Source organism: Elaeis guineensis, chromosome 4, assembly GCF_000442705.2.
Source record: "Elaeis guineensis isolate ETL-2024a chromosome 4, EG11, whole genome shotgun sequence".
NCBI lineage: Eukaryota > Viridiplantae > Streptophyta > Magnoliopsida > Arecales > Arecaceae > Elaeis > Elaeis guineensis.
Genome location: NC_025996.2, coordinates 60,285,690 through 60,313,208, shown reverse-complemented (window position 1 = coordinate 60,313,208; position 27,519 = coordinate 60,285,690). Strand labels below are relative to the sequence as shown.

General features: G+C 37.0%; 1 protein-coding gene across 1 annotated transcript; it reads left to right on the top strand.

The window, feature by feature from the left end:
- Nucleotides 1–14,871: 14,871 nt before the first annotated feature.
- LOC105042778 (ent-copalyl diphosphate synthase 1) lies at nucleotides 14,872–26,386 on the top strand. The gene is given in 16 exon segments (XM_010920097.3): nucleotides 14,872–15,076; nucleotides 16,430–16,459; nucleotides 16,462–16,521; nucleotides 17,628–17,707; nucleotides 18,122–18,410; nucleotides 18,506–18,689; nucleotides 18,784–18,998; nucleotides 19,081–19,201; nucleotides 19,284–19,396; nucleotides 19,516–19,742; nucleotides 21,111–21,226; nucleotides 21,331–21,429; nucleotides 21,547–21,777; nucleotides 24,875–25,010; nucleotides 25,148–25,357; nucleotides 25,969–26,386. Coding segments are annotated over 16 exon segments (2,409 nt in total). The 5' UTR covers nucleotides 14,872–14,997; the 3' UTR covers nucleotides 26,188–26,386.
- Nucleotides 26,387–27,519: the final 1,133 nt, after the last annotated feature.

Sequence of the window (27,519 nt, the reverse complement as noted above, 5' to 3'; positions counted from 1 at the left end):
ACTCAAACCCCCTAAACCTTCCGGCATTAATGATTGAGGCCATGAGAGAGACACTGAACAGATCCAAGGCACATCTGCCTTTTGGTATGGCCCTTACACGAGTTTTTAGGAGGTTTGGAGTCAGCTTTGAGGGGGAGGCATCTGCAAAGCTTTCTCATGTAGACACCATCAACCAACATACTCTGCACCGCATGGGATTTACTAAAACTGATGGTGGTTGGATCAAGGGTTCTGAGGAGAGAGCTGAGGACAGAGTAGAAGATAGAGCTGAAGAAGAAGGTCCATCATCTCCTATCCATGACTTCAGGGCTGCATCTCCAGATATCCAGTTTATTCCAGACCCAGAGGCTGGCCCTTCAGAGTTCACCAGGAGGCACACACCAGTACATCAGCCAGAGAGCAGAGCACCTCCTTTAGAGTACAGATTGGCTGATGAACAGATCGAGCAGATATCTCAGTGTGTGGCTTCATTGCTATCTCGACAGTGGAGCACTACTACATTTGCACCAGGGTCCACTTCATTAGATTCATCTGATCAGACCCTGATTCTCCATATCTCCACTGTGTTTCAGTTGATCTCAGATCAGTCTATTCGGATTCAGCAGCTAGAGGACACTGTTTGGAGACTGACTGGGAGAGTTCTTGACTTGCAGGGGCAAGTCCTAGCTTTGGCCCATCCTCAGCCACAGGAGTCCACTATTGAGGTCACAGACCTTACTGCAGAGGCTGGCAGGCTCAGAGGTGCATTGGAGGGTGGCTATGAGTTATTGAGGAGAGAGATCAGAGGCTCGAGTGAGCATGCATCTACTCAGTTCACTGCTCTACTTCAATCTGTTTTCAGAGCACTGAACGTTCTTGATTCCATCAGACTCACTCTTTCAGTCCAGTCCTTGGCCTCTCAACGTTCTCAGCCTCCTAGTTCATCTCGCTCACCTGCTCGTGCCAGAGGCAGACGGGGTAGAGGACGTTCTTCTGGTCGAGATCCATCATCTCCTCACCCTATATCTGATGACTCCGATCCTTCTAGTCATGATCTTTACTAGATCCTAGGTGTTAGTCTCTTGTTCTTTCTAGGATCTGTATTTTGGGGTCATGTAATGACATTAGCTAGCTGACTTTTATGTTATGAAATTTGTATTGAAACAATTATGGTTTTAATCATCTTTTACCTATATATCTACTTTTTGTAATGATGTCAATCATCTTTTTGGTTATATATATTCTCCTTGTTGAAATATCTTCTCTTTGTTGATGATTGCTGTTAATGATTGCTGTATTAAGGGGGAGCAAACATCAATGATTAGCACTAGAAGTATTAAAGAGAAAACATATTCAGAAAAAGAGGGGGAGTTAACAATGTTTGATGATGTCAAAAAGGGGGAGAAATTAAAGAAAAAGCAACCCATCAAAAGCAAAACTATAAATTATGAGAAATTAAAGAAAAAGAAACCCATCAAAAACAAAATTATAAATTATGAGAAATTAAAGAAAAAGAAATATATCAAAAGTAAAATTATTACATGACTTAAAAATACAATGAGTAAATTGCTAAGTACAATGCAAATGAGCAACCTTAAAAATTACTTCTTTAAATATGCTCTGATATGCTTTAAAATTCTTACTTGCTCTGATACATCTTAAATTTAACATGCTCTAATATACTTTACAAATTAACTCTTAGACATGCATTGGCACACTTAATTATTTTTTCTCTAATACTAAAACTAAATAATCAAATGAGAATGAGCAAATTTTCAAGATACAGCTTGCTCTGATAACAAAAATAAATTTTCTGCTCTAACACCAAAATCACATAATCCAATGAGCAAATTTTCAAATCTTCAAGCAAATGGGCAAACTATTTATGCATATGACCATTTGTATCACATGCCAAAAGAATCAATATTCTTTTCAAGCATATGCACCTATAATGCATCCTTTTGAAATTCATGATTCACATAAATGCTTTTGTTCAAGTGTTTTGTCATCATCAAAAAGGAGGAGATTGTTGCTCCTAGATTGATTTTGATGATTACAAAACAGATCGAAGGGGTACCAATATTTTTTATTTGAAAAAGTCTTTGTGCTCTTCAGGGGCAAAATCATAATTTTACCAAAACCCTAATTTAATAGTATCATTTGGTAGAACAAAAGATTTGTGATCTATTGACGAAAATTTTATTGTTTTTGAACTTGTATTTTTGAAGTTATGCATGTTTGAAATTCATGAGTCGACTCATGAGTCAGCTCATGGCACAATGAGCAGTTTGGCACGCTGAATTTTTGACTTGGCACAGCCTGTGAGTCGACTCATGAGTCGACTCTCAAGGCATGAGTCGACTCCTGCAGTTTTAGGCCAAAATTTACAGAACCTTATTTTCTGGTTACTTCAACAGAGGTCGACTCATGAGTCGACCCCTCAGGCATGAGTCGACTCATGAGTCGAATCCTGCGATGGAATTTTTCCACAACGGCTAGTTTTTAACCCGTTTTAAGTACTTTTAATGCTCATTTAATGTGGTCTAACGGCTCTTTTTCAGCCTAGAATATTTTTCTCTATTTCTTAAAGCTATAAAAAGATTCAAAGGTGGGAAACAAACAACAAGAAGAAAGAGAGAGTGCAAGAGATTAAAAAGAAAAAGAAGAGCATTCAAGAGAGCATTCAAGAGCATTCAAAAGAGAAAGGGTTTCTCAAGCCAACTTTTCAGCCCTAATCAAGAGCTCATTTAAAGCTTCCAAGAAGCCATCAATCCAAGCTCACCAACTCCTCAAGCGCTCAATCAATTCTCCATCCACTTTGAGGAAATCCAAAAAAAAGGGGCTTCTTCTCTTGAGTAAAGTGTATTTAAAGTTATATTCGCTCATTAAAGGAGCTTTTCTTGTACTTATTTGTGCTATAAATTGTTTTACTCATTTTGAGTGATTGTTTTTGTTTTGGAGGGATTCCAAAACAAGGGAAGGTTGATCCGAACCTAGAATCAAAGTGTATTGGGTTGGCTTGTACCCGAAAAATAAGTGGACTAGCTTGGGATAGCTAGTGTCGGAGTTTTCGATGTTTGTATTCGGATTGAATACAAGTTTAGTGGATTAGAATTCTCAAGTAGGAGCTTGGGGAGTGGATGTAGGTGCAAGGTTGGCACCGAACCACTATAAATCTTTTTGTTTGTGGTGTGCATAATTGCTTCTCTTTAACTCTTCATTATTACCTTGCATTCTTGCTTTAGGCAATTAATCTTGAACTAAGGTTATTCTCCTCATTCATTTAGCTATTGACAAACATTTTTCATAAGTCATTAGTTAAGTTCAAAATTTTTAGAAACCCAATTCACCCCCCCCCCTCTTGGGTTGCATAGCTGGGCAACATTTATAGATCACATAAAAGGTCATTAGAGAAATTATAAGATTATGAAATTCATTCATATGAAACATATATAATAATTAAATATAAAATTTCTATGCTATATATAGATGCATCAATAGGTATTTTAAGAAAATCCTAAGACATTAAGGCATCAACTAGGGTTTAAACATTAGAGTTTAATCATGGAAAAAAGATAGAGATGAGATTAGGATTTATACTTATAGAGATCAAAGAGATTCTAAATTGATACAGCCTACTCATAGATGCAATGGAGGAAACTGTGACAGTGTGATAGCAAGGAATTTTAGCTCGATGCGGATGGTGTGATTACTGCTTCATAGAGAGAATCCTGATGGAAGGTTTCTATGATGGGAGTCTGCCTCTTTTTTATGATGGATGGGAGATAGATGCCTTGCATATATTTTTTTGATATATCACGGGATTTGTTTGATGCCATTGGATGGAGTCCAATCCCAGTAAAAGCCTAAGAAAGTTTGGCATGGATAGGAATCCCATGATTTTTTTTATGTTGCATGATGCCTCATGCTATTTTCTTCCTTAATTTTTGGTGATAGGATATGGATGCTTGCGGTTTTTGTTTGGCAATGGGAGATGGACACGCTTTTTCCTGTTTCCTTCAATTTTTGCAATGAGATGGATGCGCCTTCATTTTGTTTCCTTGAATTTTAGCAGTGGATGGACCCACCTTCCTTGATAGGAAGTTTGATATAGATGGAGTTCTAATTTCAGATTTTTTTTTTTGATATTGTAGAATTCATTCCCTTTTTATTCGCCTTCTTTTTGCATCCTTAAATTTTAATGATGGGGTGGACCCACATCCTTGATAGGAAATTTAGCATGGATGGAGTCCTAACTTTAGAATTTTTTTGATATTGTACAACTCATTCTCTTTTTTTTTTTTGGTGGTTAATATGCTCCTTTTTTTTTTGCATTGGGAGATAGATGCACATGCCTTCTTCCTTCCCTCAAAGAGTCTTAATCTAATAGAAATTTGAGGATGAAAAGTTCAGTATAGATAAGAGTCCTAAAATTAGAATTCTTCTTGTGATATCACACAGTTCTTCGGGTGGTGGGTTTTTCTCTTATTTTTTATTGGAAATGGATGATACGTTGGAGTGGGATTTTTCCTTATTTTTGGGCAATAAGAGATTGATTTTTTTGGTAAGGTTAATCCTTATTTTTTTGACAATGGAAATAGATGCATGCGTATGGAAGTCTATATGCCTTGATAGAGTTCAAAGTCCATTAAAGTCATGAGATAGGAAGTTCAGCATGAATTGGTGTGGACTCGCCTTCCTTAATCGAAAGTTTAGTATGGATGGAGTGTAGGATTTTCTACAAATACTAGTGCATGTGGATTTCAATATTTTTTAAATCCAAAATATATCAAAAAAAATAGATTAAAATATTTTTAATCTAAACATGCATTCATCGTATGAAAGTACCTATGGATCTAGTTCATATGCTGAAATTAACATAAATTGATTTTAGAATGAATGAGAAAAGTCTGTGATTAATTCACATACCTGAATCATTTTTTTTTTTGCCTCAAACCTGTAAATGAGGTTGAATCTAATTCAATCCCTAGACTGGGATTGATCAGGTTTTGAATCAGCAACACAAGCGTCCTGTCTCTACGGATATCCATAGGGCCGAGCTCAATTATTTTCTCTTAGATCATGTTTATTTGAACCGAAAGTCTGAATAGACTTGAATCGAGCCTGAATAGGGATCAACTCGTGAACCCTTTTGATCTTTCTTTCTTGATTCTTGAAGAAGTCAAGAACCTTTTTTTATTCTTCAACTAATCAAGAAGAATAACAAATAAGAAGTGGTTGTAACTAACTCTCAATAACTTGAGAGAAAAGAAAAGAACCAATCAATCCTGATGCCAACCCTTGACATCAAAGAAACGATGTCGCCCACTTCTCTCTAAGATCCAAAAAGGGGACACCTAGAGAGAGAGAGGGTGTGGGCTAGAGAGAGAGGAGAGGGGGTGTAGGCATAGTAATAGGTGGCGATAAGGATGGGAGATCATGAGATAATGAGAGAGGTAAGGTTAGGATCCTTTAATAGATATCTAATGGGTATCCTAATCAAATTAGGATCCCTCCTCTTAATCATATTAGAAGTCCTATCCATAATATACTAAGATCAAATAAATAGGACACCACCCATAATTCACTTATGCCCACACCCAATACTAGGCATCCCATCATATAGGACCCAATTAAATGCTCACAAATGAGCCCACATTATTTCATAAATTCACTTCAAGAATTTTTGATCAAATCAAGATGAATAAAATTAAAAAATTTTTTTAATTTAATCCAAACCATAAATTAAGCATCTAACCATTAAAAATCATTGAATCAAATTCAATTAGATTCAAATCAAGTATAGAAATTGATTAAAAACTTATCACATAAATAAACCAACTATAAGAGAAATTGGATTCATCCCGATGCTAGCAAGATTAATATGAACCCAATAGGGTTTCTCTAAATCCATATTAATTGATGCTTCATCAGCCTAATTATAATAATCAAGATCTTCTCCCTTTATGTGTGACCCTATAGGTTCAATTCTGTCTGGTAGTGAGGTATACTATGATCTCTATCATAGATATCATTGAAATTTCTTTCAGTAGGTCGGAATAATTTTACTCTAACTTGTTAAGGATTATTGATCCAAAATGATCTTATTGAGCTCTCACAATCTACTAATGACATCTAACAATATGTAGTGGCAATCTAGTAGATCCAAAATAGAACCTTCAAGTACAGTTAATGTATGATACAGTCCCTCTATCATGAGTTCTAACTAGATAGTAGGTCATGGATAAATCATCAAATCTCATCATTAGTCATATGATAGATCGATCAGCTCAAGTCATTAGTAATTCCAAGTAAAAAATTTTTTTCATCAATCACATTGCTATGGCGATAGACTTGTGGACTCAGCTTCTTAAATCTTATAGAACTACTTTCTCTATCAAAGTTGATAGATCTTATCTAGATGCACGCTTTACTCCTACAGCTCAACTAACTGAAGCCAATATCTACTATAAAAATTTATAATTGAGTCAATGCTTATATGTAGTCAAACTATAACAGTCTTACTGTAAGCAACTGTGACATCGCAGGTCAAAAGATTGATCACACAGCTATAACATCGAGATGATCACTGACGATTGGATAGAAATCCATGTGATCACTCGTATGGTCATGCTTAGTACTAGTTGTTCTCTAACAACTATCCGTACTTATCACTCAGTGTCTCTATACCATAGATTAGAGACTCATCTATCTCGAAGAAAGCAAACCGTACGTCGGTCTATCTGAATCGATCACCATCTTCATGACTATCCTATGATCGGGAGTAATTTAGAAATCGACCATAAAATATTAATTTCAAAGATGATTCAAGGACACATAACTCTTGAATGAAAAAAATAAAACTTATCCTTTATTGATTAAATCAATAGTTTAAAGTATAAATTTATATCATAGAATAAATAATGTGTCAGCCAACAATTGGCTTCTAGGACATACATCTAACATAGAGTACTAATTTTATTTTTTTTTTTTATATCGCACAACTCATCCCTTTTTCATTTTGGCGATGGTTGATACGTTCCTTTTTGTTTTGCTTTTTTTTTTTGTGAGGAGAGATAGATGAACACACCTCCTTCCTTATCTCAAAGAGTCTTAATCCAATGAAGTCTTGAGATGAGAAGTTCAGTATAGATGGGAGTCCCAAATCAGATTTTTTTTTGTGATATTTCTTGATTCAATGGATGATATGTTGGAGTGGGATTTTTCTTATTTTTTGGTGATGAGAGATTGATTTTTTTTTATGAGGTTAGTTCTTTATTCTTTTTGGCGATGGAAATAGATTCACGCATATAGAAGTCTATGTGCTTTGATAGAGTCCAAACTCTATAAAATTCTTAGGTAGGAAATTTGGTGTGGATTGCAGAGGACCCACCTTCTACAATAGGAAGTTTGGCGATGGTTGATACGATTGTTTTTGCTTTCATTTTTTGTGACGAGAGATAGATGCACACGCCTCCTTCTTTCCCTCAAGGATTCTTAATCCAATAGAAGTCTAGGGATGAGAAGTTAGTATAGATGGGAGTCCTAAAATCAAATTTTTTTTTTTACAATATCACATGGTTCTATGTGTAGATTTTTCTCTTATTTTTTTATTGGCAATGGATGATATGTTGGAGTGAGATTTTTTCTTATATTATGGTGATGAGATATTAATTTTTTTTGGTGAGGTTAATTCCTTACCTTTTTACCAATGGAAATAGATGCACGCATATGGAAGTCTACAATTCTTGACAGAGTCCAAATTCCACTGAAGTCTCATAGTAGAAAGTTTGGCATGGATGGATTCCCAATCCCAGGACATTTTCATATTGCATGATCCTTCTCTAATTATGGAATAAAATCTCTATCATTGTGATTGAAGATCTCAATATACAATTGCATTCATTTGGAAAGCAATGATCAGGAATGAAAGGTTGAAGAATATGCTAATTCATCATCCAAAAAATAATCCATTATACCTTTTTTGTAGTCAATCCTGAAGAATCAAACTCAACAAATAAGATGTTATCCATCAAGGCAGAGATCAAATCATAGTAAATTTTATTTAGAGAAGAAATCATGGACAAATAATTGCACTTTTTTTGGATAGGCATGAAATCATGCTTTTTATAGCCCGCATTTTTATTTTATATCGGCAAAATATAGTATTTCTTATTTATTGAACGACCACGTAATAATTTTATGAATTTATACCAAGCATTTATCATAAATGAGGGGCAAAATATAATTTTTCAATATTTTTTCAGAAATACGGCTAAATTAATATTGCAAAAAAATTTATACCCAGTATTTTATCATAAATACAGGGCAAAATGTAATTTTTTAATATTTTTTCAAAATGCAGCTAAATTAATGTCGTAAAAAATAGAATTTCTTGTAACCGGTGCTTGGTTGGGGAATGGAGGTCTGGAATGAAAATCGAAATGGGTAACTCCCATTCTAGTCATTTGGTTGGAGAGAATCTCATTCTGATTCTGATTTCGGAGTGGAATAAGAATGGTCCAATCTATCTAAAACTCAATTCCTACTCTCCTTTATGGATTTAAATTTTTATTCTAATTTCGATTCTGATCATGAACCAAATACTTCAGGAGATTTGATCATTCTTATTCCCATTCTGATCTATTCTAATTTCAATTTTGATTTCGATCACGAACCAAATACCTCTTAAATATTTTACTTGAGCTAGAATTTATTGGTTGGGCCTGATTATGGTTGGCTTCTTGTGTCTCTCCTTTCTTCTTTCTTTTTTTCTTTTCTATTCTATTTTCTGTTCTCTTCTTTCTTGGCTTTGGCCTGTACTTTATTTCATTTTTCAATGAAATATCGTGAACACTTCTAGTATTTTGCTTAAACATGAACAAGGTTACTATAGTGATTGTACTTGTAGAGTCTTAGATGCTGAAGACAAAATATAGCCTATGACACATGCACCATGGAGGTGGATTATTATCTCAAAGGTCATATTGTTATCCATCCATGCTAATCGTATTTCTAATTATGTGCAACCTTTTTTTTTTTAATGCCAGATTAGCATATATATGAGAAGCCCTAGCTGAAATTAGAGTGAGGGCGGGACTTAACCCTCATATTTGTAATCATGTTAAAATATCAAAGTAGGTGTTTGGACTATATGTGATTCTATAGGAGACAAGTTTGATCAAAAAGTTCCAATTTTCACCCTGCATAGTATAATATGCACTATGAGAAAACTAAGATTGTATGACTTTTGTGAAGACAATTTCAAAGAAGAACATCTGTGAGAGACGCTCTCTCCAAAAAATATAGCTTCTTCTTTTTCATTCCCTGAGAGAAAAAATGACAGAACAAACAAAACCAGACACTGAAATCCAACCAATTCTGATGACTGCATCGGTTGTCCCCTCTGTTTGTGCCATCGATGAAGTACGCATGTCTGGAAACTTGATCAAAGCTGTTCTCAAAATACAGCAACCATAGTTTATAGATGACTTTGACATGCAACCTTTTGAATAAGCCGAAACTGATGGCCTCTCAAACCTTTCCTGGGTGGATAACTTGGCAATCAGCCTGCAAGGGCAAGGTGAGCCCGGCCTTATTAGCAGCCTCATGATGCCCAATGGATATCCTCAAACTCATTATATAATTTTATCCCATTGATCATTTTCTTGGATGCCCCCATTGGGATTAAGTTTCCAAATTTCTTTTGTAAATTTTGGCAGAATACTTTTCATCTGTTCTTAGATGAGAAATCAGATTATTGACATGTCATCAGTGGCGGAGCGTAAGAGGGACCAGGGGGAGCCACTTCCTTACAAAAAATTTTAAAATACTTGTTATCTATATATTTATATATATGATGGCCCTCTAATATTTCAGTTTTACACATATTACGAGTCCACTGGTATGAAAAAAAATCATATAATTAATTTATATATTAATTTTTTATTAAAAATAATAAATTTTTGAAAGAAAGAATAATTATCTATTTTTTTTTAACTTTTTATTTATTCTTCAACCTTTGATGTGGAAAAAATTATTGAGATTTTTACATAATCAAAATCATTTTGCTGATTGCATAAGGTAATATTTTTTATTTATCGTTATTTATACATAAAATTAAATATTTATTGATATTTTTATAATATTTTTAGATATATATTTTTTATTTTACTATTTATTATAAAATATTTTATTTAAAAATTATTAATAAATTATTATTTTATCTTCCAACATTTGATGGTAGGCACCGCGACTGCATGTCATGGTTGACAACGTTGGAGCATGTTGAATGAAGTGCAACAATGCTTTTGTCACAGTTTGACCAAAAAAATTATCATAACTTGTCACTGTTCCTCCATTTCCAACAATGCACGAATTGTAGCCAAGCTGGCGACGAGCACTGCAAAAACTGAAACTTTCAGTGACATGTGATTGCACGGCCATCGTCATCAATTATTGGTGCATATGGAAATAACGCAATAGGCAAACATTCAACTTGGAATAAAAAAACTTTGAAGCTTCTTCATCAGGCCTGATTCTCTAAAACATTCAAAGTCCATTCCTCTAGTTCTATCCAAAGACTGGATGATTGTAGGCACTAGTAAACATTCAAAGTCCACTCCTGCCATTTTGGTCTGCTTTGTGAACTCTCTTCCAACTTGTACCTCTACAATGTTATATCTCTACCTCTTGCTCCACATGGAAATAAACGTATCTGCTTGAGGAATTCCTGACTCTTCTTAAAACATGTGTTACAAAGAGGCCTGCCCACCAAGATTGACATTCGAGAGCTAACGGTGTCAGGTATATATGGTTGAAGATGACAATATTAACTTGCAAAGGGTAAAGTAATTAGGCCAAGTGATATACTCTTTTAATTATCCCAAAGATCCATCCTCTTCAGACCTTGCAATGACAATGAATCAATGAGGCGATGAGCTGAACCAAAGGATGGTCTTGGCTCAGTAAGATCAAGTGCAAACTCCCACAAATGTCCGTTTCGAAACCAAAGTCCAGCATTAGTTATTTAGGAAAAGTTGATAATTTGGAATGGTGGAAGTCTGTTGAAAAAAATGCTGTAATTAGATGGCCAATGATGAGTGCACCAAGGCTTCTGGCAAGAGCTGCCGAGCAGAGAAAATTGAAACTGGATCACTTTAGGGCCTCTCTGTACTCAAAAATCTCGTACGCCTCCTGTGGCCCTCCAATTTAAGACTGTCAAAAGAGTGTTTAATCCGAGACCATTGTAGCCAACTAGAGCTCGTCCAATAATGTAATTAAATATTCATAAACAAAGATTCAACTTGGAGTTCCCCAGTGCATAGTGATGTTTTAAAGAAATGGTGTAAATCTTTAGGGAGTGAAAACAGAACAAAACATGATGAAGAAACCTTCAAATAGATGACACTATGAATGATTCTGTACAAGGATAATAGAGCATTTTCATGTAAGTTTAGCTTCAGATAAGATGGTCAAGGCTCAAAAATCACATAAGAAAGGACCGGATATATTCAGATTCAATTTTTCTTATAGCCTTGGGTTTACAGTTGCATGGATACTGGTGCTCGAAGTCCAAAACGAGGACTATTGATGGGGGTATCCAAAGGTGACCTCGGGTGGAAAATTAGCCATGTTGATGCGGTCCAATTTGCCTTGCACTGTGATTTTTGTCATCCAAGTCTTGGCGCATGAGTTGAAAAGAACTTTTTGAAACATCGTCGTTATTTGGCCAAATTAAACACATGTTTTGAAAATTCATATGTTTTATATCATGATGAATATACGTTATCTTTATTGCTTCACCACCCTCCAAGAGAATGCACAAGTATTGGACGGTGATACTGGAAGGATATCTGGGGCAGAAAATTAAAACTAGCCATTTAGATCCAGTCCAATTTGGCCTGAACTTTGCTTTTTGTAGTCCAAATTCTAAGCACATGAGTTGAAGAGAACTTATTCCAAGCAGAATTACCCTTGACTGCCATATGTTGGATTTGGATGAAAGTACACATTGAAATATAACCAATTTATTTGAGACTAACCAGAAGTTTAAAAGATGGTAAGTTATCTCATACCTCCATCAGTGCTCAGGTTCTTCATGATACCAACAAGCTGAGCTACCAGCTATTGCTAATCGATGAAACAATTCATTTATCAAATGTAGAAACATGTACAATATAGAGCATATATTGGCTGATTTCGAAGGATAGTGGTTGTTCTGCATCTCCAATCAATTCTCATCGCAATTGTCCTAACACTTCAAAATTCTGATGTCCCTTGCTACATAAGTTACTTGGTGATCAGCATATGTTAATGCTAAACTTAGTAGTTGAGCTTGTAAATGCAAGACAAATATAACTGCAGTCTCCTGCGAATAATAACAAGAAGTACCAATGAAAGATTGCATTTTCAGAAATGGAGTAAAAGAAATAGGTGTGATGTTGTCATGCAACAGCCATCAATTACTAAATCAACAGACCCTAATACGAAGTCGGACTCCAGCTTATGGGAAATAAGGCCTTATAGAGCAAGCAATGATAGTCTAGAAGAAATAAAACAATAAGAAAACTCATCAAGAATTTCCAAAAGGTTCTTTTGAAAGGCCTTATTGTTATGCTTATGGTTGCAGGACTGAGATCAATAAGTGTAAGACTCGACGATCAGGGTAATGGAACTTTTGCAAATTAACAATTTTATTAAACAGACAAATCCATAATCATATATAACATTATTATACTTCAACTAAACATGAGGTCATTCCACCCATAACTAATTAGGTACTTCTAATTAAATCCAGCAAATTGTGAAGTAAGTGGGGAGAACAATCTACATTTCGCTATTTGGGAAAGCGACCTTAAGCTATGCACGTTATCAAATTTAATTAAGTTAGTAGTTCTGCAACACCAAATTCTTGACTAAGGCTCCTTCTGGCACATATGGTTGTAGATATTATTCGAGCCTCCGATAAATGAATTTGGATGTATACCACAGAACAAGCAAGCTGTATATCTAAGATGGTATAATATTATGCGGGAATGCAGCTGCGTGTAAAACCGAACAGGGAAAAGACAATTTGGTAGCAAATATGCATGTGCCTTTCACTTGTTGTTGAAGTAACCAATGTTCATATTAATCTAGTACAATAACCTGTTAAGACATGAAATAGCTCAAAGTAAACAAACCAAAGATAAACTAAAGTCAAAAAAAAAAGCAGTTAGTGAAGTAAATATAAAATGCACATGGATGCATGCACATAGAAACAAGGTAAAAGAAACTTAAGATAGATATTGCAAGAAATTAAATTCAGTCACAGAAAAACATGGTCCAAACAAACCCAGATAAGGCACATTTGCTGTGAGGTTGAGATAATCAAGAATATAGTTGCCTAACAAAAGAAAACAAGGGGATTCTAACCACTTGGAAGATGAAAACAAATAAGCACTTGGTTTGACAGAACATTAGGCAGTGTCACTTTAATTGGGTAGTTGGTGTAACAGAGTCCTTACACTTCCCAAAAAAAAACAGAAAAAAAAAAAAAAAAAGAAAAAGAAAAAGAAGAGTCCATGCACAAGTGATGGCACAAGCAGCAATCTCAGAAACATCACAAACAGTAAGAAGTACTTTACAGTTAAACATTGCATCAACCTTCTTGATGCAACAATAGAAAGCAAGGTTCAAAAAAATCAAGGAAATGCAGGTATTTTAGGAAAGAGAAAAATCTGACAATCGAAAATAACGCAAAGCAAAGTGAACAGCTAGATTAAATTCATGAAGTTAGTAAGATGTCAGATTCAAATCACAAAAAATTTCATTATTTGAGAAAATGAGATCAAATTTTGGGTTCTCAAGGTGAGTGAGACATGTTGAATGGAGAATAAAGCATGCATTCAAAGGATGCAACTAGCATTGTGCTAAAAAACTGATGAAACTGACAACTCTCGTAGACTAAAACAAAGAACAGAGGCTGCGTGATGCAGTGAAACTAGAAATTTGCGACTCACAATATCAAGAAAAGTCTTCATCATTCATAGTCTATACTGCCCCTTGTATTTCATCCAAAAACATACTACCCTGGTAGACTAAAACAAGAACAATGGTGGGTGACACAGTGAGACTAGAAAATTGTATATTGGAATATCAAGAAAAGTCTTCATCATTCACAGTCAATACTGCACGTGTAGACCAGAACAAGAACAGAGCATGCAGCCAACCTAGAAAATTTGTAACTCAAAATATTAAGAAAAATCTTCAACATTCACAGTCGACAACGCCGTTGTAGACTAAAACAAGAACAGAGGATGCATAACGCAGTGAAACAAGAAAATTTCCAAGTCCAAGAACTAAGGATAGCAGTAGTACTGAAGCAATAACGGATTTGAAGATGCATCACCGTTGGCAGTTTCCTAGCAGGACAAAACTGGGGCCATGTATGGAAAAACACCTCGGACCGTATGACCCGTTACTGCGATCCCCAGGCCGCCTGCTTGACGAGGAAATCTCAACTCTTCCCTCTAAAAACCAAAACCCGCTACAAACGCCTTACACGGGCGTACTAATTTCCTCCAAAAGAAAAAAAAAATAATAATAATAAAGAAAATAGTTGGGATTTCAAATCTCATCTAAATGACAACCATCAGAAGATCAATTTCTTCATTGCAACCTGTCAAAATGCATTATCCAAGGTATTGGGACACTAGTGGCGTTCAAAACGTCAATACGTTCTCCTTTCATAGTCTAAGTGGTTAGATAATTTCCAAATGGATTAAGATAAGTACGAAATATTGGTGTTAAGGAAAGTGTTTTATAACGACAGAGGCGATGCAGGGGAGATCTCTTCAAGACACGCTCGAGGAATCTCTTCCAGACCTCTCTTTTGTCTCCTTATTTCTCTCCCTTCCCCACCCCCCGTCCCATTATATTCCCCTCTTAACTTCTTTCGTCCTCACTCTATCCCCTTACATCCCATCCATCTGATACCGAGAAGCGTATCAATCCCCAACCCCACACCACGTAGCCATGCTCTTCTCGACCGCTGTCCGGATACCGCCATCGTCGGCGACGCTGCTGCGGCCCAACCTACCCGTTTCTCTCCCCGGTACGTACGCCCCCTTCCTAGCTTTCATCCATCGACATCCTAAAGTCTCGATTTCTTTGTTCTTGGCTTCTTGTTATTTCTTCGTTTGTTCCTCGAGGTATCAAACTGGAGTTTGGTTTTGGTTTGGTTGATTTTTTCGTCCGCTTTTTGTTCGATTTTTGATGTTTGGAGAGCAGTTGAGGAGGACTACGAAACTGCCGGAATGTTCTTTGACCTCTCAATTAGGTTTGAGTCTGAAAGATCGCCATGAACAATGAAGCAATGGTGCATCATTTCATCCAAATGATCTAAATCTCTCGCTTTGCTCCATGCAATGGACCAGTGCTTGAGATTTTCTACCTTCTATTTTTTCTCAGTGCATTAGATTTTATTTCCCGTCCAATGAACAACGGCAGTGGTGTAACTATTGGGCGGTTTTAGACGGATAAGTAGGCTTTTAGTGTGAGTTATTATCAGTATTACTATTTTATTTTGTCAATTATTATTGTTCTTCCCTTCTTTTCTCTCTCAGGTGCTGGTATCATAATTTGTTTGCTTTTTCTTCGTTAGTGCTTGAGATTTTCTTTGCTTTATTTCTCCTAGGAAATAATCAGATATGTCTCCCTATTATGGTTCAAATTAACAAGTGGCAATGATGTAATTATCAGTGGTTTTTGATGGACGGCATGCGTGGTGGTTGCTTTTTTTTTTTTTTTTTTTCTTTTCCTTCTCTTTCAAAAGAAAGTAGGCTTTGAGAGTCTCACATATGAAGCACCTTGTTTATATTGTGATCAAATGCCATGGAACAATGGTAATTGATATCCTCCCTAAATAATGCAATTAATTATTTAATGAGGAGAATTTGATTTAAAAAACTTTGAATTTAAAAAAATCATTATATTTAGAGACACCATGCAAATAAAATAATAATTCTCATTTGTATTACCATGGGTCATTATAATCATAAATAATATATTATAACAACTGTTTATTTTCTTCTCATCCTTGTATATATAATGTGAAGAAGGATTTTAGAGCTGCCATAACGGCGTCCTTATAAACTTTAAAAATTATAATATTCAAAAAAATATTATAAATAAAATTCACTTATATGCATAATATTGAGGTCTTAATCAATTAAAATCAAGGCCATCCATCATCGTCTCACATGGATGTTAATTTATCTTTATTATTTTTGGAGGAAATACTTGTGTATGGCGGTAACCCAGGCCTGATGCAGCAAACTAATAATTGAAATGATAAAAGTTACTTTTGTGAGCTGCCTTTTCTCGGTTGTCCTGTTCCTACATGGGACGAGGTGGTCCCTTTGCTAGAGGATGGAATCATGATTTCCTGTTTGTGTTCCTGTACCAGGTCCGTGGAATGTAGCTGTCGTACGGAAGCTAGCGGTAACTCGTGTCTTGCCCGTTGGAGATGCCATGCAATATCCAAACAAAGCACTCAAGGTATCAACGCTCTTCAAAGCTCCTCCGATTCCATTTCTCCAAAAAAAAAAAAAAAAAAAGCTTTTTATTTTATAGCCTAGCGGAACTAGAAGAGGATTGGCTGTTCTGTTGGTACAGCAAACTGCGAAGCTATGCTTACCAGATGCCGCGGCCTCCACTGATGTCAAGGGGCCCATGAGGTAGATTAGCATGCTGACTAATCGTCATTCAGATGTATAAAGAGGAATCCCCAGTAGAATTCGCCGGAACAGTTAAATACACAAAACTTTTAAAAATTTGTAATATTAAGAGATTTATTAAAATAATAGTTATTATATCTCTGTTAGGACGGAATATGGTAGGCAATAATGAAAAAAATAAATAAATGGTGTTATCTTTTCTTCCATTTTTTATTAGATAAATAATATTTATTTTTGGACTGTATAATCACAATAATTGAACTGGAGGTGGCCAAAACTACCATCGTGAGTTAGTGATTGTTATAAAGATTACAATATGTCATTTAAAACCATGATGAAGATGTACTATCTCTATATATCCTCCTAAAATTTTGAAAACTAGTTTCATTGGAGTTCCTGAGAATAAAATGCAATATTTATCTAAAATAAAAAGCTGCAATGTTTATTGTCTATTTTTATCTTTTAGCAGAATATGTGTGGATGGAAAAGCAATACCTATATGCAACAGCATGTTAGGATGATGGTAGAACTTATTAGTAGCCATTAAGATCTTCTGAAAAGAGATTTTATTTTGACATATACTGGATTCCATATAGGAGAATGAGGAATGAAAAGGAGCCAGTTATAACTAATTCCATTTTAGAGATAATAGAAATTATTATAGAGGTGATCTTATATCTGGTTCTTAAAAATCATGAATGAATTATGATCGGGTTGGTTTCCCCACCTATCCAACTCTTTTTTCTCATCAGTTGTTAATGAAAAACTAACATTGGAAGGTTTTAGAGGATGATCAAATCCCCCAACATCCAAAGAGCCCTTTAGCTACTAGCTAGTATGACACTGAAGAAAATTTGATAACTTATTTTTCATTTTGATTTTTTTCCCCCAAAAGGTATTCTTCATTTTGATGAAATCTATTTCCAGAGCATGCTGCAAATTCAGTTCCAGCCATCGGATGGCGGGAGAAAGTTCCTGAATTGAATGATGAGGACCGAGAGCTGGAGGTAATTGCTTATAAATCTAAAGCACAGGCATTAGTGAAAAATTAAGGGCCTGTTTCCATGCCCAACTAGCTTATCCTTATGATATAATATCCAATGCATATAGTGGCTTGAATAGAGCAAATCATTTCGAGCAATTTAACAAAGCAGAAAATACTTCAAAGGAGAACTGAGTGCGAGGATTTAAGGGTAGGATCTGTTGATTGCTAAGACTCCAATATTTTCTATACATTATAAACCATCCATCTTTTAAGGTGGATTTGCCATTGATTCCTCGCACTATGTTCTTCCTTTCCTTTCTCTATTCAAACGAATAGCATATCCAGTCATCAAATATGTTTAAGGATTGAGATTATTCATGATCAGATAATGTTGGTAAAAGATATACTTTGTTTGATGGTGGTCTGTTGCCTGAAGGACTTGCGGGGGTTGATTAATGAAGTGAAGTCGATGCTTAGCTCGATGGATGATGATGGAGAAATAAGCATTTCAGCGTATGACACAGCGTGGGTGGCCTTGGTGAAGGACCTGAATGGAAGCGGTGGCCCTCAATTCCCATCTAGCCTGCAATGGATTGTCGAAAACCAACTGCCTGATGGCTCATGGGGGGACTCAATTTTCTTAGCTCATGATCGGATAATCAATACTCTAGGTTGCGTCGTCGCGCTAAAATCATGGAATACTCGCCTTGATATCTGTGACAGAGGTTTAGATACTGATATCCCTCTCTAGAACCAGTCCATTGCATTCTACTCTTACTTTGAATGAGTAAAGAGTTGATGAAAGAAATTGTTTGGATAGGAATTTCTTTTCTTCGCGACAATATGTGGAGATTGGCTGAGGAAGAAGCAGAGTTGATGCCCATTGGTTTTGAGATCGCCTTCCCTTCTCTCCTAGAGATAGCCAAGTCCTTGGGGTTGGAACTTCCTTATGATGATCCTGCGTTGCAAGATATATATGCCAGCAGAAACCTAAAGCTGAAGAGGTAGTGGAATTGAAAGTTGTCTCACTCCATTTCTATGTCTTGTCCACCTGTCATTGTATATTTTCCAAAAAAAAAAAACATCATTTTACTGCAGGATCCCGAAAGATGTGATGCACAAATTACCAACAACACTGCTTCATTCCCTGGAAGGAATGCTTGACTTGGACTGGGAGAAGCTGCTTGCGCTCCAATGTCTTGATGGGTCCTTCCTATTTTCTCCTGCTTCAACAGCCTACGCTCTCATGCAGACGAGCAACGAGAGGTGCCTCAAGTACCTTCAGAAAATTGTCGAAAGGTTCAATGGAGGAGGTAAAACTATCTGATACATAAATAACGTATACAATCTTCGATTTTGCATATAAACTAATTCTTGTGATATTATGCTCTGCAGTACCCAATGTATATCCTGTAGATCTTTTCGAGCACATGTGGGCTGTCGATCGATTGGAGCGCCTTGGAATCTCCCGGTATTTCGAACCAGAGATCAAACAATGCCTGGATTATGTTTATAGGTAAAAGTTTTTTACCATAGTAATTATAATTATTATTAGAATTATTTGTCTTTCAAGCTTTAAACATTTGATTAAATTACAGATACTGGACCGAGGAAGGGATTTGTTGGGCAAGGAATTCTAGAGTACATGATGTGGATGACACGGCCATGGGATTTCGTCTCCTCCGTTTACATGGATACCATATGTCTACTGGTGAGTAGCAAATTATAACTATTGAGGACACAACGACAACTTTAATTAGAAGTAATCAGACATGAACTGTGATTATAGTTATGGTCTCAGACTATTTTTTCTACTTGCCATCATTGCAGACGTTTTCAGGCATTTTAAGAAAGAAGATGACTTCTTTTGCTTCGCTGGGCAGTCGAATCAAGCAGTCACTGGGATGTACAACCTTAACAGGGCTTCTCAGGTGGCATTTCCTGGGGAGAAAATACTGGAGCAAGCCAAGGATTTTTCATATAAATTTCTCCGGGAAAAGCAAGCTTCCAACCAGCTCCTGGACAAGTGGATCATAACCAAGGACCTGCCCGGTGAGGTAAGTAGCCTACCAATCTCGCTTGCTGAATTTTCCGCCAGAAATTTCTATTCCTGTATTTTTCTTGCCCTACGTACGATTTCATTTTCTACCTTCTAATATTCATTTCAGCTCTCATGGAATGGATTGAAATGATTTCTAATTAGAGATTCTTGGCTTGTACCATGGTTTCAACAATGTCATGATCTCACTATAAGGCCACCTTAAAATTATTATTGAGGGTCAAAGTAGTTCAAACGGCTATTATTTGTCAACATCTACTAAGTGTGTAATTATTTAGTAGATTGATGCAATGGTCATTGTCTTTGTACTAATACAGGACAAATATTGGCCAGTAAAAAAGTTATTTGACCAAATCACTTTTATCTAAGTAAAAAATAATTTTGTTGGCTAGCATGATATTCGTAATTAATAAATTTATTTAATTTAAATAAATAATGCTGATCTTTGGCTGTTGTTTTCCATTGTTCAGATATCTAACACAATACATTACCTTTGAAGCCATTGTAAATAGTTGTTTTTTTTATAACCTTTACAAGTTACTAAAGATCGAAACAAGTTGAACATGAGCGGCCTAGTACTTGCTTATTTTATAATCAAGCCAAACTGATGCTAGCTTGTTCAACTTTAAGCCAAGCTTGAGATGGTCACAAATAAATTTTTGGGATCATCCAAGACTTTAAGTTATATATTTTGAAATAATAATTGATTATTTTAAGGTTATTATAGTTAAATTGCATCGTATTCCATATAATATATATTACTTTATAACAAATAATTATAGATTGTTTGCTTAAAATAGGACCCCAAATACAACATGAGATCCCTAATCTCTCACCTACCTCCTATATTATAATATCTCACCCAATCCCTCGCCCTCTCCAATATTATTATTTTATTAGATTTCTTGCCCTGGTCCCTGGCCCCCGGAAGGAGTTTCTCCAATTGGTCCGTTGGTGGTGTCGTCGTACCTGGCGATAGGGCTGACGTCGGCGATGGAATCCGATGGCCGGGCCCGGGGAGTGGCGGCCGCCGCGGTGCGCGACGTGCAACGGCACGGGCCGGGCCACGTGCCGCTGCGGCCGGCGTCCGCCGTCCGACACTGGTCTTTGTCCTCGTCTTAGAAGTACCTTAATTAAAATGGGACCATGTACCAAAAGTAAAATAATAATAATAAAATGGGACCCAGTCTTTCAGCAGAAATGCCGACCAGTCATCCCGGTTTTATCTTTGGAAATTCTTAGAATGGGACCGCATCTTTCAGTAGAATAGTTAGACTAGTCCTCCGTATTTGTGTCAATAATTTTCGTCTGAAAACAAAGACCGAAGTAGTTGCTTACTGGTGTCAGAATCCATTAACTCATGCAGGTGGAGTACGCACTGGACTTCCCCTGGTACGCCAGCCTACCCCGCATAGAGATGAGATTGTACGTCGAGCATTACGGAGGTGCGGATGACGTTTGGATTGGCAAGACCCTCTACAGGTTTAAAAAATAAAAAGAAACACATAAAATTAACTACTTAATCATCACTGCCAAAAACTTGCGGTAAAAAGGAATGCTCTCACATGTGTGAGATGTGGTTGCAGGATGCCACGTGTGAACAACGATGTGTATTTGGAGCTTGCCAAGGCCGACTTCAACCGATGCCAGGCACTCCATCAGGTGGAGTGGCAAGACCTTCAGAAGTGAGTAAAATTTTATCTTCCTTTTAATTATTAATTACAGGACAAGATTAGTTACCTGGACGGATAATATATATATATATATATATATATGATGGTGGAGGTGATGAATGGGTTCAGGTGGTACGAGGAGAGCGGGCTGGGGAAGCACGGGGTGCGACGGAGCAGCGTGCTCACGGCCTATTTTCTGGCAGCCGCGTGCGTGTTCGAACCGGAGCGAGCGGCGGAGAGGCTGGCATGGGCTCGGACCGCCATCGTTGCTGACGCAATCTCTTCGTATTTCCGCAGCGAGTCGTGTTCCGATGAAATGAGGCAGGGCTTCATCCACGACTTCCTCCATAGCCCTAACAGGTGCGTCACCCATGACACCACAAGAAAGCTATGAGAACCAACCCTACTGCTATGCTGCTTGTTGCACAGGTGACATGCCATGTGGCATGATAGCTATTGACGTGCAGCTCCCTTGTTGCTCTCAGTCGGCAAAACGATGGCTGGAAAAAGAGCAGCATGAGAGCCACGTTTTTTCACTTTATTATATTTTATTTGTTTTGAGAAAGAGAGAGAGATATCCATTTGGCATGAATTGTCAACATTGAAGCCGTGGAGAAGTCACCACCCCGTTACAGTTCCAGGCATCAAACTTGGAACCTCGGTTAAGTGGGGTACAGGGGCATGGCCACTGAGGTATGACGGCAAGAAGAGTTCAAATATATCCTTAATTAACTACCACAAAAAAATAATAATAATCTAGCTATCTACTGGTGCACGGAATATGGGCATGCTTTATGTACCAGTGGTTGGGTGGTCACTTATAATCTTGTTATTTCTTCTGACTTTGGACTTTACTCCACTAAATATTCGTTGGGTGGGATCACAAATCCGAGGACGTACCCTTGTTATCCCCCCTCGGACGCCGATTGTTCTCTCTTGTGTCGTAAGCAAGGGGAATATAAATTTGGCAATGAAGCCATGGTGACGGAAGGACAATTGATGATGAAAGATATATATTTATCTGTTACACCTAATACGAGTCTTTGACCGATCTTATACAAATTATGAATTTCTACCTTTCTTTTAAGTTATTTGTAAAAAGAAATAAAGAAACGATTAAATGTGATTGAATTCTTTTAGTAAGAGTTTCTTTTCAATTACCATATTTTCAACCCCATCATTATTTGCTAAATCCTCTTTCATGCTCCTTCGCCAGCTACTTATAATACTCTTGACATATTTAATCATGTTCACGAATACCATTTTGCTTGCTTCTGATCTCACTTTTCTTTTACGGTTGGCTTTTTGCTACATGGTGACGTCAAAATCCCATCTAACAAAGGTAGAGGCCCAAAGACCATTGGTGAATCTACACATATGAAGAATAGAGCTCTTCGGATTGGCTTCCATCGGATCTTTCGATGCCTAAATTAGAAAGATTTTAGAATAATAGTAGAAAAAAATAAATTAAAGTAGAGTGATTTGATTTGTGCACTTGGTACCTTGAGCTCCTTTTTATAAAGGAGTTGTTAAGTTGGCATGTCATATCTAGTCTAGTTGGCTTGGTTCTGGTTGTAGGCTTGGCAATGGATCGGATTGGATCGGATATGAGTTTGGATCGATTCGAATCCGACCTGATATCCTGATATTTTGATCTGAATATGATCCATAATCTGATGGGTCAGTATTTTCTTTACCCATATCCTATCCGATTGGACATCGAATTATCTGATCGAAAATCCACCCTACCTAAATAAGATTTTTCAGATGAAAATAGAAGTTTTGAATAATAGCCTACTACCACTTTTCAGTGCTTAAGACGTCAACCAAATTTAAAAACCATAAGGTCCATATTTCATATAATCAATCCATATTTGAACAATATATGTACATAAGATTGGATCGGATTTGCATCGGATAATAGATTTGGATAGCTACTATCCGAACTCGACCCGATCCAATTCGAGATATAAATTTATCGGATTCAGATCGAGTCAGATCAAAACTCGATCAACACATTGACCAATCCGACCCATTAGGACCGGATCAGATCAAGACCCATCTAGATCAGGTGTAATTGCCAAGTCTATTTAGTTGGCTTGATTTTAGTTGGCCTTATTAGGTTGGTCTTGACATCTTGTTGACTTATATGAAGTTAGCTCATCAACCTACAAGAAAAAAGGGCAGAATAATGGATGAGCTGATGAATGGAATGTGAGAGCTTCCAACTATGAGAGCTTGCTCTTTTGAGATCTTGTTTGTATAAAAAAGATAGCATAGATCCATTACGATTGGAGGTGGAAATCAAGAAATGAGCCATAACCATCATTTCTTATAAGTTATAACCTCCATTCTTTTGAGCCATAATCATCCTTATATGGATTTCTTTAATTATGAAACTATAACTATCCTGAATTCAAATGTGTTTAAAATTAATTTTGGTACATGTCGATCCATGATAGATGGATTGATTTTAGGCCACATCACTACACAATAGGATTTCAACAAAATGTCCCACCCAACATCATTATATGTATGGAATTCAATTCTTATACGATGCCTAAAAAGCAAATAAGATCACATTTTGTTTGTCCTCATTAGAATATCTAATACGCCATTGCTCTTTATTTTATAGCTTATTTAATCATAAAATTAATGTTGAGGTTAGTTATGGAATTGGTAGCTAGAATAATCTTTATTTTATTGGTGAAATAAAATATACTATGTTTCATCACATAATTAATGTGGATCACTTATAAAATTAATGGATGGATTATACTGTCATTACAAGTATTAAAGGAGCTTTTTGTTACAATTATTTTGGAATTGGCTTTCACTATTAATTATTTGCAATGTTATTATTTCTCCTTGTTCTAATCTTGTTATATATAATGGAATAGTTCTGGGTCTATCTGACCAATTTTTGTTACAATTATTTAATTGGCCATTACTGTTAATTATTTACAATGTTATTATTGCTCCTAATTCTAATCTTGCTATATATGTATAATTAAAAATTGCCGGATCCTGGTGATCAGCCTCAAAGGCAAAAAGAAGATCTTTTTTTTTTCCTCGCATGCCCCATCCCCACCACATCACTGGAAAAAAAATCTTCTTGCATGTTTCTCTTCTCTTTGGAGCTCTACTTATAATTTACATGCATCACTGGAGTTGAAAGGAATCCTTAGAGTCCATTCATACAAGACCGACTTGTGTGTGAAGTCGTGTTTCCCTTGGATTTCCAACTTGGAAGTAACATTTTCTTAGATTTATCTCAGTGAGAACTAAGATAACAAATCACATCTCTCAGTTGCACCATTTCACAGGTTGTTTTAGAAAAAAAAATTCAAGAAAAATAAAATGGGGGATTGTGAAACTATATATATTATTTTCTCTTAATAGCTAGGTGCATAGCACGTGCCAAACACTAGTATAATTACAATTCCAATAGGTGCAGATCGGGTTGGAAGAGGACACGGCTAGGAGGAGAAGAGGTGGCAGGCCCAGTACTACTGCAGCTGCTCGACAACATCGCGTCCGACGCGTTGCTGGCTAACCGAGGAAACCACGTTGGCCACCACCTAAGAGAAGCCGTGAGCATGCCTTTTTCTTCCTTAAAATAAAGACCTTCGTACGTGCCATCAGACCCAGCAAACGTGCTGACTTCTGACTGTTTTCCGTCTACTGTTTTCCTTTTTTCTTTTTTTTTTCGTCTATTGTTTTCTGGCAGTGGGCTGAGTGGCTGCTGACGTGGAAGCACGAGGATGAGGGAACGCATGTGCGGGAGGAGACCGGGTTGCTGCTGGTTCGCACTGTGGAGATTTGTGCTGGCCGATCCGGTTCGGTCGAGTCGGTAGCGGCTTGCTCGGAGTTCGATTGGCTGGCCAGGCTCACCTCCTCCATCTGCCACCGGCTCCAGCGCCGCTTGCTGCTTCAACAGGTAGGAATAGGATTCATCGTTATGCTTTCTGTAAAGGTGCTACAAATTAAAAGGTTTAGTTCACCTTAAATTGTTTGTGCTTTCATTGATGATGGATGACCAAATAAGGTGAGACATAATGCAAGCGGATACATATCTATTCAATCAACCATTACATTGGCCTTTTATCTAGCTTGTGATACAAACTAGAGAGGGTTTAGTCCAATTTGTATGTCACCGGTGGTGCGCCGATTAATTAAGATGATCAAGTAAGATGATCCGTATGATGCAAGTGGGTGCATGTGTATTTGATCATCCACCGTAAATAGGTCCATACTCCTTACCTTCCTAATCTTACAAACTAGAGATTTAGTCAATATGAGGTTTGAGTGATCAAATATGATCGGACGACGAAACTGTTCCTAGTCTTGGGACATGTCCGATCATCCCAAATCTTTTTTATGAAGAAGATTAGCCCTTAATCATTTGGTATTTGCTAATCAATGTATAAATTTGGAATACTTCTAGGACTTGAAGCTCGAGCTATCATTTGGAAACAGTGTTCTTCATTGTCTTGTATGATTGTTTCAATAAGTTGTGAACTAACAAGAATTTCATATCCATTTGACCAGGACAACCCAAAGAATTTAGACACATTTGAGGAGGACAAGGCAGTAGAAGCAGAAATGCAAGAGTTAGCACAGTGCGTGCTTCAGAGGTCTCCTAACCTGAGCAGCCAAACCAAGCAGACGTTCCTCACTGTTGCAAAAAGTTTCTACTATGCTGCCCACCGTCCATCTGCCATTGTCGACCATCACATCTCCAGGGTTCTTTTCGAGCCAGTAGCTTAATCTGGCTGCAAATAAAGTAAAGATCAGTTCATCAGGACGCAAAGGCATCACTGTTATCAATGTTCTGAATTCATGGAGTTGTAACACCTACAAGTAAATTTTAACCACCAACCTGCAGTAGACTTGCCCAGTACAACGCTATCATCTAGTGGAATCCCTTGTAAAAAGGCGCTTTAATCAATCATATTCATGTTCATCTCGTGTGATTGGCTTTCTGCAGGACGTCTTATCAGTGTCTTTGAGATGATACTTGGTGCATGTCCCAAGAAAAGAGAAAAAAGACATACTGCTCCATGAGAAACATGACAGTCATCATAACTAATTTGATTTGGATTCACCTCCTAACTGGACCACTAGTGGAGTCGCTCTGCTTGTCTTCTTTACATATCCAAGTTGTAGAATAAACTAAATAATAAAAAATGATAAGTATTATTATGCAAAGCATCTGATCACAAAAAAAAGCACCATTTTAATAGTTCTGTAGTTTGAGATCAATTTAGCGCACATCATGAAGCTGCTAAAAAAGTATGCCTGCAATAGGCTCGCCATCATGCACCCACCTTTGTAGCGTTAGTATCACCACCTGAACACCACTATAGTGCATGTGGGTTGTCCAATTTGAACCCACATGGCACAATCATGTGTATAGTGGTCTCAAAGTGGGCAACGCTTTTGTGCGAGATATGACGAGTATCCAATGGTCATGGTTATGGTCATGAACCTTTATTTATTCTGAACATGTATTGCTGTCACTTTGGTATACTGATTACTGTTGATGGATTTCAGAGCGCACACAGTCGTACTATTTTCATGCTCGTAGTGGGTGATGGAACCACTCATCATAAAACATTGACTCATTTTGATTCCAACCTCGTAAATAGTCTAGATTTTATACAATGTCTAGACTTTCAGTTGTGATCCCAAGGCATTTTCTCATAATGCCTACTCCGTCAGCTGATCACCTAAGGTCCTCATCATAAAAAGTGGACAAGTTGGTAAGGTTTATGTGGTAAAGCTGGTAGAAGGCATACCTTTTGTTACATTTATATGGCCGGCGAGTTGGATGCCCTCACAAAGAGATCCGCAGGCTTATCTCTGCTCAGAGAAAAAAAGCTGTTTTTGATGCACGAGGGCAGAAACCATCAAACACACCCAGAACAAGATATCAGGACCCAGCATGACCCCACTATAACTCGAGCATGGTCTGGAATCACAAGATAAAACACACTAAAATGGGAACCTTCAGCAGAAGACTAAAAGACAGGATGTTGTGTTTCTTTTTATGGGCATAGAAGAAACCAAGAGCCCCACAGCAAAAGCTTCGATAGTAAC